General features: G+C 36.7%; 1 protein-coding gene across 1 annotated transcript in view; it reads left to right on the top strand.

Annotated features, from left to right (window-relative positions):
• Positions 1–11349, top strand: part of LOC105193926 (protein amalgam) — an 86079-nt gene extending 74730 nt beyond the window's left edge. Inside the window, exons 5-8 of the mRNA XM_026130644.2 lie at positions 167–295; positions 1402–1539; positions 3893–4045; positions 9961–11349. Coding sequence (XP_025986429.1) covers positions 167–295; positions 1402–1539; positions 3893–4045; positions 9961–10214 — 674 coding nt within the window. The 3' untranslated portion in view covers positions 10215–11349. The remainder of the gene's footprint in view (positions 1–166; positions 296–1401; positions 1540–3892; positions 4046–9960) is intronic.
• Positions 11350–12035: the final 686 nt, after the last annotated feature.

Genomic DNA, 12035 nt, shown 5'->3' with positions numbered 1-12035 from the left:
TTTGGGTTGCTGAAAAATTAACGATGCGGTATTAACGTGTGCAATTGGTCAGATCGTGTCATAGGTGCGTTTCACTGAACGATGAGCGAAGCGTACGTAATAATGCGTCGTAATCCACGTCCATATGAATTTGTATGCCTGCATCTACATATGTAAACTGTTGCAGAGGGTAGTATTGTGGGCCCGGAGCTGGAAATAACACGAATCACGCGCCTCCATATGGGACCGTATCTCTGCATCGCGTCCAACGGGGTGCCACCAACAGTCAGCAAGCGGATTCTCCTCACTGTTCACTGTACGTAATTTCGCTGCGTGATCCGAGATTCCATTTTATGGCCAACGTTAAGGAACACTTCCATCCAAGCGGTAGCGTAAATGCAGTGAAATACGTAAAACGTTATGTAAATGGCTTTTCCATTACGATTGAGAGAAATATAATTAAATGCGTTATCGTTAGGCAAGACAAAAAAAAATATTACGTAAAATTATTTAATCTCTCTAGAAGAACGAGAATTAATGAAAATTTATCCACAATCATCGTAAATTGATCTTTTGTAATAAAAATGTGAAATAGAGTACAACGTGCGCAATGCGTAGCGTTAAAATTTTAGTACGAAAATTTTAATTTAATCGAAACTTGACTGTTCTGTTCCCGTCCTTTACTTTTTACGCATACATGAATTGCGGAAATGCATGCGAATAATATTTTATGCAATTCTGCTAGTAGAGAAATCCTTTCTTATTACGTCGCACGCTTGTCGCAAAATATAATTTAAATTGTCGTACTCGCATGTGGTGTGAGCGATCCCACGTAATGACGCCTCTCGGGGTAGGCATGGTGAATAGCTGATCCCGAGGGCCATTGTTCCTGAAAACGGAGTTAAATCTTTCCCGCCGCTGGCTACGTAATTTTACTACTCTATATAACAAGTCGCTTACTACGAGGACAAGTGACGTTTCTGGATTGATTAAAAAATAAGAGAGCCCCATTGCGAGAGAATATATTTTAAAAATGAGTTGGAGCTGCGGAGCTTTAGTAAGACTTTTGCGTCAAACGTCAGATAGTGTACCTTGTGATGAGTTCATAACATTGGACGTTTTATTAAATTCTGTGTTGTGTTCTTATAGCTTTATACTTTTCAACTTTAAGTATGCTTAATGTCATAGTGCTAATTAGACTTCTTAATTAAAAATAACAGCGTACAGCTACATATAATGTAATTAAATTAATATGCATCGATTAGCGTCTTGGTGACTTGTCATTTCAAGGCAATCTTACAAAATTCGACGATAGTAGAGACGTTTGCAAAATTAAAATGAAAATAAGAACTCTTTTTTAGATTAATGACAATATTTTTGTATTATTTCGTATTTTATTGTAATGTGCGTTACCTTGTACAGTTCAGCCAATGGTTTGGATCGAGAATCAGCTAGTGGGCGCTTATGAAGGACAAACTCTTACGTTGGAATGTCGTAGTGAAGCACATCCTAGTCCTATTACTTATTGGACAAGGCCATCGAATGAAACCATTGCTAATGGTGAGTAGATATTTTTAATTGCTTAAAATAAAAATACAATTATATTTTCTTTCTCATTAACGATAATAGAAAAATTGCTTAGGAAAAGAATGGTTTATTTCATTATTTGAATAATCGATATTTTAATTATCTCTTTTCTATGCTCTCTCTTTTTATCAACTGTACATAAATCTTTGTCATAACAGGCAACTAATTTATGTATAAGTTTATTCAGAGCAAAACGAATAGTGTACACACACAAGTGTACGGTACAATATCGATATTCTTATTATGACTATTTAAGACAGAGAACATCTGATATTAAGGATTTAATTTTTAAATATTTTTACAATTATTGAGTGAGGACAAATAATTTCTTCTTGAAGTTATACAGACATCGATGTCTCATGAATTTGTGCCTTCTCTTAAGATAATATCTATTAAAAATTCATGAATAATACTTACTATCTAAAAAGGAGAAAAAAATAAGAGTTTTAATGAAACTGAAAGCGCGTTTCATTCCAATTTGTGAAATAATTGTTACAAGTTCTTTTCCCCCTTCGTCTTCTTCTTTTTTCCTTTTTCTTTTTTTGCATGCGCACGCTGGGAGGTGCACGCACGAGCAGCTGTAATGCAATTCGCCTTAATTACACCGCGCTAACGCGGTCGTTTCACTCTAATTGCTACCATGCACCTTTGCGATATGCAAGGGGTTAAGGGCAAGGGCAGCGGTATTAAAACTTAAGACGTGTGCGTGCCATCTCGTGTCGGGTCGTTAATCCGTGACAGCACCCTCCTCGTACAGGCTAAAATTTTTCCTTAGAGCATTATAATGAAAGATCTGTGAATTAATTAAAAACGTGCATAATTATTATTATGCAGATCACAAGTTTTATCGCGATTTCGATTTTATTAGTAATTTAATTTGACGAAAGCGTTTCACCAATAGATAGATAATATTAGCATTAAAACTTTTATCGATTAATTTTGCGAGATAGCTGTTATTAGTGTATAATTGTAGTCAATTATATATTTAAATGCTATCTTGTGTATGTTGTATTTGTATATATTACATTTTTCTATTATATCTTCATCTTCGTATCTTTATTTTATTTAAATAGAAACGGAAGAATTATTACGACGATAGGTATTTTCCACTTTGTACACATACGTACACGTTAATATAAATCTATTAGATTTCTGGCTGCTATCATTTTATCAGAATAATATAATAACCAAAAAGAAAGACGTTAATTAAATGCAAGTAATTAACATGAAACAACTCAAAGGAAAGTAAATTACTCAAAATGGTACCAAAAAATTATTCTTTTAATAAGTTAGTGTTATAAATAATCAACGAACATTCAGTTTATAAATTAAAATGTCGAGTTAATATCATACAAAATTTAATTTAATTTTTCAGTTTTATTACCGCGGCACATACATCCAGTTTCATTATGAGAAATATCCCGACGAAATGTTCTTAATATTTTTAAAAATATTTTGCGGTATTATATTCCACAGATTTTTTGAATACTATGTATATACTTTCGCAATCGGCAAACGTAGCGTACCTTTTGCAAACTCTTGTAAAAGAATACGATTTTTTTATTGTTTCGGATAACGCGACATGTACCGATATGAACGCCGACAAACTTTCCTCTGAAATAACATTTCCGCATCGACAATGTCATAGTCTGGAACTAATAACATGAAAATCGACATTCGCGTCGTCTTCCACGTGCCAAAACGAAAATGGCATTTGCACGAATAACACGGTCCGTTCCATACGTACTTTGCACGGCTCCATAATGTTTAAGCGGCTTGGAACGTAAATACGAAGTTTACTGCTGCATCGATCCGGAATTTTCTGTTATTCCGGGCTGCCATGGAAGCCTGTCTAGTTAGTACTCCTTCATCCGCGGCTGTGAAATGAATTAGCTTTTTAACGAGAGACAAGTACAATTGCATCAACGCGAAAAAGCCGGTTTGTTGCGTCATGCGTTTCCCGTTAACAACCTTCTGAATCATTGACTTCGATTAGGAGAAACGAGTGTATTTTTCATTCGCGGCGAGTGCATGCGCCGAGCTTTATGAACTTTGTTTTATTGTTGGTAAAACCCACACATATTTGTCAGCCCATACGTTTGATGCAACAAGCTTGTTTCTTTATAATCTCTCTTTATTAATCTTACAACTTTATAAATCCTTTATATTATACAGGACTTATAACTTTAAATCCTACACTTGCAATGTTATATGCGTCCTATGATTGATCGCGTAAATTTCCACGGAAATTAGCGTTTTCAATCATATGTGCTTTGGCACATATTTACTGCACTTAATCTGCATACATATTTTCGGCACTTTTCAGACGAGCACTATAAGGTCGAAACAATTCCCAAAGGGTTGTACGAAATGACGATGAAGCTCGTCATAAAATCTGTACGAGCGCAGGATTTCGGATCCTTTCGATGCGTGGCTACGAACTCTCTCGGAGAGACCGATGGGAGGATAAAACTTTACAGTGAGTAACATTTATGAACTTTTATTAATCTGTAGTTATACGTAACGTACGTTTTGTTCTATTTGCGATGTTAATGCTTACTTTCCCCATAAAGAATGTTTAATCATTTGTTATTTCGAAGCCGATTCCAAATTCCTTTATTCATGCTACGTTCCACCATATGAAAAACTGTATGCACTAAATATCTCGTTTAATTTTCATAATATGTATATTATTACGCATATCATCTGTGTATGTATGTTTTAATATTCATGCTTTAATGATTACCTGACGTAATTACGTGATACAGATAATTTACTGATAATTAAATTTTATTTTGTAAATGTGTGTTGCATACACTCCTTCCTTCTCCGCTTCCCGCTCTCCCCCTCATCCCCGCGCCCATCATAGGCGGAAAAAAGGGATTAGTTATTTGTATGCCCTATATTTCACATATATAAATAATAGAAATTAACAAACATTACTCCACTTTGCTAGATTACCCAAACTCGCGAGGCTTGCGCTTTTGTTATTATCATCATTTTTTTTATTATTTTTAATCGCGTACGCCGTACATAAGGGATTTAAATCGGTTTTGCTTATTACTGGAAAACACAATACGGATTTTGTAGTCAAACTTGTTTCGCGAAAACGCACGGATTAAAACTCATTGTGGCGTAATGGCGTACGCAGCGAAACGAATGAAAAATCTGCGCGTACGCCCGGAGTAACGCTGCTATTTCGGGGGCAGCGAAACATCTCCCTCGGAATTAACCCAGCGGCTGGCGCGATTCTTAAACGGATAACTTATCGGCTTATCGCCGATCGATATTGCCTCCTCGACGTAATTGCCCCAATCTCAGTGTACCCATGCACCGTATCGTTCCCCGCGCCGGCCGTCTCTTGATCTCCATCATCGTTCCGTGGATATGAACTTTGGAAGTCAGATAATCTCCGTTCCTGTTTACCCTTGTCCCGTCACTTACCCTCGTCGCGCTGATGGGGCAAAAGAACGGCGATCGCAGGACGTGAAAGATGTTGCCGCTCGTTAGCTAACGACGTTAGTAGCTTCGTCATTTCTTGGCGTATAGGAAGAAGAAAAGTAATGTGAGAGTGTAGGAAAGAGGAAACTCTCCCAGGAGACTCTTCCTCAGGAGAGTACCTAGGTGGTGGATCATAGCGCTGCGAATCAAGCCGTATAAGGGATAAGGGATCGAGACACGTAGTGCCGCATCGCGTCCCGTCGCATCGCGTCGCGTCGCATCGCGTCGCGTCACGTCATGTCATCTCATCTTCGCGTCACTACGTCACGTGTCCATTCCGCTCGCCGTCATTATATTTCATTGGATCTCACGCGCGAGAGATTCAAGTGGCAAGCACGCCAAATGCGTAAAGCACGGCCCGTCCGTTCCGTTCGACCTCGCTGATGTTAATTGATCGTCTCTCCAATTAGAGTATCGAGGGGGGAGGGGGAGAGTGAGGAAAGGGACGGGCAGCGAGAGAGGAGGGACGAAAACGGTCCGCACAAAGAGAGAGGAAGAAAACGATGGCTTCGACAAAAATCGCCGTTTATGATGATGGGAGAACGACAAGGGGTAAAGAGAGGCATGGGGAGCGCGCGAGGCACTTAATTACCGACAATTCCGAATAAAACGCTGCGGTTGAAGCGAGGACGAAGGAGCTCGAGGACGCGTCTGTATCGGCCATCATGAAAAATTTCCCATTCTCGCGAATCACTTCTCCAATAATTAGCCCAGTAACTTAATTCAGCGGGCTCGCGTTCCATTGAAATGTCGGTCGACTGGCATGCCGCTATTATCGGGAGCTTTTTCCGATGCCGGCGCAGCGCGACGTAGCGCACACGTTTAACAATATTAGCAATAATTACCGGGAGGAGGGTATGGGATTACACGCTTCACTGAAGTCGGTTAATTTCGATGGGTATCTTATATGAGCTTGAGCTACGGACTAGAGAGCGGGGAGGTGAGAAAGGAGTTATCGACGGACGCGGCGCGGTTTGTTTGAAAACGGGATGAAGCGCAAGGAGGATACTTTAAGGATGTATTCTGGTCTACTTTCTAAATCTAAATCAATGGAATTCTACTGATTTACAGAACTAAATTTATAACTGTAATTATCACTGTCCTTCTGTGAATCTGATTAAGAATGGAGTTACTGACAGAAAACAGTGTATTAAAAGTGCATAAATATGTCACTGTTATAATTATAAGACTGAAATTAGACTATCCACTGTTTTACCAATAAATAATTACACTGATTTTGATTTAGAAAGTAGAACGTGGAAAGTTTGCCTGTATTCGGGAATTATTTTTGAAGAAAACCGCTGCATATATTTTTTCTATGCTTGTATATATTTAGTAAGTATCTGAACTAGATTTCAAAATATTGCAAATTATTAAAATTGCGCGATTTTAAGAAACAAATATTGATTTGTTAAAATTGATTCAATTTAACACGAATGAAAAAATACAATAGTTAATTTAGATATAGATATTGCTAATAATTTTAATTGGAGCAAAATAAAGAACAAACAGATGTGTATTTTACATATATAAAAAGATAAAGTCCATTGTTTCAAGTTTTTAACAAATCGTGTCAGCCATCTGGAAAAATGTTTATTTTTAAATTTACTTTACACGAAAACTATTAAACATTTAGTTTTACCAAAATTTGTAGATATTTACTAAATATGTATAAGTAATTGTATACTAGTATAAAAGAATATATGCAGCAATTTCCTCTAAAATTTCCAGAAATAGTCAAACTTTTTCACGCTCTACATTAAAAAGAAGTTGTTGACTAAAAATTTTCAACTAGATCAAATTTTTTCTTATGTATCTAAGTTAACTATAAAAATACTTAAACTGAAATTCAAATATTTTATTTATTTAAGTTAAATACATAAATACTTAAACTAAAAATATTTAATCATGTTGAAAAATTTAATTAAGTTAATAACTTTTTTCTCAGTGTAGATCTCCGTATGGGCGGTTAAGACTGCGGGGGAAACTCTGCACCGCCGCCGCGTCAGTCGTTCCGAGTCTGTACAATGACGTGCACGCATGGCATGCAAAGTCTGTGCATGATGACCTATATTCAAATTGCATTATATCGCCGGATGAGGGAGCGTGCGCGCGCGCACGAGCGCGTATAGATGTTACGATAAATGTGCCGTGGTAGCCATGGTCGTTAGTTCACTTTTGCTTTGCTTGCCGGTAGAAGCGGATGTTCTTTGAGAAAGAATTAAGTCGCAATTGGTCCGGTAAATCTGATTTCGCAGTTGCTAATGCTAGTACATGGTAACTCCTAGAGATTAGCAATTATACGGAAAGAACAGCTTTTTCGCTCAAGTATCTAAAAATTTAACTAGACACAGATCTAAAAAAAATTTGTCAGGTCATTGAAATAATTATGGGGCGTACAATTAGTTTGCTAAAGATTGAAAACTTTTTGCAGCGTTGTTCATCATACTCAAATATCCTTCATAATTGTTTGAATGGTGCAGCAAAATTATTTTCAGATCTGTATCTAGGTAAATTTTTAGACACTTCAAGAAAACCATTCTTTCAGAGTAGATTTCTCTCAGTTTTTACAATTGCGTAGAGAGCGCTGCTAATAAAATAATTGCGTTCCTCCACCTCATAGAACTTTAACCTCTTCGAGACTGATGGTGCGGAGAAAACTCTTCTAAGATATATCCATAATTTCTCGCGTTATTTGCAATTCTTTGCGAAAGACGGATGAAAAGATAAATGGAAAGAAGACAAGTTGAATTATTTTAGCCCCCGCGGTTGATCATTGCTCACCTTTAGGCGCTATAAAGCGCGTTATCGTGAAATGGCAGGCATCACCGGTAGTGAAGTGAACAGAATTACGGGTCTTACGGTGGAACACATTACTGGCTAATTGCAGTGAGGTGGAAGAGCTCTGAGCATCTTAAACCACAGTCGCAATATTCATTACCGCAAACGCACAGCGAGCATCAAAGACGATGATAGAACGGCACGCTAATAAATGTAAATTCGTAATTTAAGCTCATTCGAGACGGACGGCTGTTTCAACGGCTTTTCGGTAATAGCGCGGTAACACAGGCCGCGACCACAATTCCGATATTCAACCTGAACGTAGTGTCCGAGCGTATTAATTAATGTATTTATTAAATTGCACTGTTACACCGAACTGTCAGGATCGCCGAGAGCACACATTCCGCATCTGTACTTCCGAATACGGTGCGCAGCGAATACGCTTTCCGAGATTTGCAAACAGCTACTATGAGTAAACATAAACGCATTGACCTTGCAGAAGTGCAAACACAATTGTCGCTCGTGAATTGAAATCAACGTTGCATAAGCTTCTGCACATCGAACGAAAGTTGATTACTATTTCAACATTGTTTGGCTCTGTTCGTAAAGGTAACTTTCAAACTGAAATATGCAAAAGAGACTTTAAAGGATAGAATATAGAGAGGTATGAGTGCACCGAAAATTCATTATATAAGTATACCTCTCTTTCTTCTCACAAAAATTGTTCGATTAAATTCAAGAGCTGTTTAAATAATTACACCAATAAAAATAGTAAAATTAATATTCTTTTTTTCCAAGTTTTCAATTAACTTTGTTCGAATCTTCGTTCACTGCATCAAAGTTGAAGAAGAAATGCATGTGCCTTTGCGCTCATATTTGCAACATTATTCTAGTCGTCAATCTATTTATCTTTGTTCCGTAATCTCAATTGTTAACGATTGTCACCTCAGCATGTAATGCGGCCTGCGCGCCGTCAACCTGCGGATTAATTAGAAAAAGTCTACTTTCGTCTCGTACTGGAATGTCGATGCACGCGCGAGAGAATTAATATCGCTTCCGAACTCTCGACATTTCGACGGAGTGTGCAAGTGACAAGAGCTCTCCGGGTTTGCGGGAACACCGTACGGACGACATTCCAATACGTCAAACCGGGGAGCATCGCGCGGAAAGTCCGACCGCCTGGCCGATTATTTTTCCGGTTATTACTCGCGGACAGGCTTTACCGATATCTCGATTCGCCATTTACGCCCGTTCGTTTCAAACGCGATTCGACGTAAAGCGGCTTTCTACTACGTTGCATACTGCGACGGACGTTCAATCTCTATTCAGACGGCAGCTCGATTTTAGGCATCAATGTTTATCAATGATCCAGCAATTAGCTAATGTACTTTATAATCGTCAACATTGACTTTTATCGACATCATGATAGTGAAATCACGATCATCTATGTCGTTCTACAAATACTTTTATTTAATATGGATGATCCGTTTATTTCACAGACGAATATTCTCTGCAAATAATTTTACATTGAAACCGATTGATAAAACCAATGCTAGCAAACAAGGATAAGCATGGTTTAAACTAATACAGAAACACGAGCTTTTAGCTTTTATAATTAACTTTGAAATCGCGCTGTTTCTATTTTGTCGTAATGGATTGCACACATTTAAACTTGCGTAATCTCATTCGCTCCAATTAAGGAATTTGTTATTTAACTTTGCTTTTAGCCAATAATAGCTTTTCGATTGTAACTCTTGAAAAAAAAAATTCTTGTCATAAAAGTAAATTAATTTGTGGTACCGTGACCTTTAGTTAATTTTAGATGCTTAGGGACGTTAAGAGCTAGTACACTAATGAGAAAGAACTGTAAAGGAAAAAAAAAACAAAACTAACTTGTTCGAAAAGTAAACAAGAAGAAAGGTAATAACTCCCTGGAGAATCTATGTGGAAGAAAGTAGCAAGTTACACACATTAGTCTCCCAAATGTCCCAATCCGCAAAAGGATCGTACTAGAAGCACGCTACAAAATATCTTGCTTGCTATCAAAAGCACACCTGATACTTGGTTACACTAACTCTGATCGTCGAATTTATTGTATCGCCATATTTTCAGGGATCGATAAGCCGCCAACGACGCGCAGACCAGGCTCGAGGCGGGAGTCGAAGAAGACGTGGAAGATCGATCACAACCATGAGAAGAAGGCCGTTGGTATGAAAGACGAGCCGATGCTAAAGGGCGATGACGTTGGTGACGAGCAGATCGATTTTCAATCGGCCACGGCCTCGTCGTTGTTTCATCATCATTTATTTACGAATTTCGGAATAACTGCCATGACTGTGATATTGGCCGGTGGTTTAGCCACGTAGGCCATTGTTGTGCATCTAGAAACTATTACACGACAAATTCACGCAGTGAAAACGTTCTCTACATACGAGACTCGATATCGTAGCGTGGTGAATGTCACTACGAAGGAATGTCGACGATAATGATGCTGCTATTGCTCTCCATAAAAGATCTCTTCCTGATGTACATGAAATTTACGTAAAGCAAGTACGTAGAGTGATGAGTCGTTTTTACATAGAGTCCCCAAAGTACCTAGCTGATCAGGCCAGAGTGACCAGGGTTCTCACTTCGTGAGAAGCGTAATTAACACATTGCAAGCCGAACGTGTACTAATAGACCTTCCACCCTAAAGACGTAGAAAGCCACCAATTTATTAACCCCTTTGCGCTGAAGGTGCCAGAGTAGTTGGCTTTTATCGTTTCCATTTCAAGCGGTAACGCTGTTGACCTCGCCATCACTTGAAGAAAGTCTGTAGATCCAGTAAAGAGGGGCACATATTATTTGCAATCGCATTTTCCGATTAGTTAGTAAAATAAATTTTGTTATAATGATGTAAAGTTATATTTTAATTTACTCAAAAAGTTATGCTTTACAAACGTACTACCTATTTATACATTTCACTTTTTATATTTAATGATATAAAAAAACGTCTTTTTGATTTGAAAATTTCATAATATCTCATTTGTTTTACAAACATATATAAATAATGATGTCTACGTGAATATATGTTGTTAGTACTTTTGTGTTTAAAAATGTTAATTAAGCGTACATAGCTTGCAATTTGCTAATAATGTTTAATCGTACAAGGGCGCAGAGAACGAAAGTGATTGTATTATGCGTAGCTATTTCAAATTATTTTAAATGTAAAAAAGTGTTCATATATTATTTTCTAGAAGCTGCAATTATTTTTATCCAATTTTGTATATGTATATGTGTATATAAATACGTCGAACTTTTATTTTATTATCTTTTCTTAACATAAGAAATGTAAATGTTACAAAATGTTAAATTTAGTTACGTCTTATGTAGAAAAAGTATTAATTAAGAATAAATAAATTATCTTGTATATATGTAGCAAGGATAAGAATAACTTTGAAATAGTAGATAAAAATTTATTTATTAAGAAACATAAAATGAATAAATGGATAATTTAAATAACGTATGCTTCACAATAATGTCAATACGTTAAATTTCCAATGCTTCACGAACCATTTTTGCAAAATGATTTACGATTCACTAATTTGTTCTACCTTTTGTTTCTTAAATACGTACATTGTTGCTGAAACAAAGAAACGTGCCTCACAGAAAATATTTTCATCGAGAAGAAATTAATTTTGCTAAAGCATGTCGCAATAATTTTTAGACAGAGGAAATTCCAAAATGGATTTACCGTATTGCATTATAAGTGGCCATTTCAATGATCTCTATATAGTAGCTATAGAGAGGACTATTCCATTTTCCATTTTATTTAAACTGGTAGTAGATGTGTTCTTTATTGTAGTCAAGGGTACGGATAATGTAATATTACTTTGTAAAATTATGTCTATATTGCCTCATAAGGGATCCAATCGAATATCCTTTATTGATGGCGTATTAATTATTGTGGCATCGAAGAGAAATAATAATTATATAATTAATTTTGCAGTTGGTTCAAAATAATTTATAATTAAGTAATGCAAGAAATTGTTAATAAGAGCAAAAAGTAATTTATTGTACCGCGTAATATATAATATTTTACAATAAAAAAGTATAGCATATAATTTTGCTTATTATAGTTACGCTTTTATTTTTTGGAATTTTGTTTTTAATTCTTGAAGAAATTTTGGCAAAAGTAAAAGTAATCT

The sequence above is a fragment of the Solenopsis invicta genome, chromosome 6, assembly GCF_016802725.1.
Source record: "Solenopsis invicta isolate M01_SB chromosome 6, UNIL_Sinv_3.0, whole genome shotgun sequence".
Classification (NCBI taxonomy): domain Eukaryota; kingdom Metazoa; phylum Arthropoda; class Insecta; order Hymenoptera; family Formicidae; genus Solenopsis; species Solenopsis invicta.
Note: the sequence above shows the minus strand (reverse complement) of the source record. Positions and strands in the feature narration are given on the sequence as shown.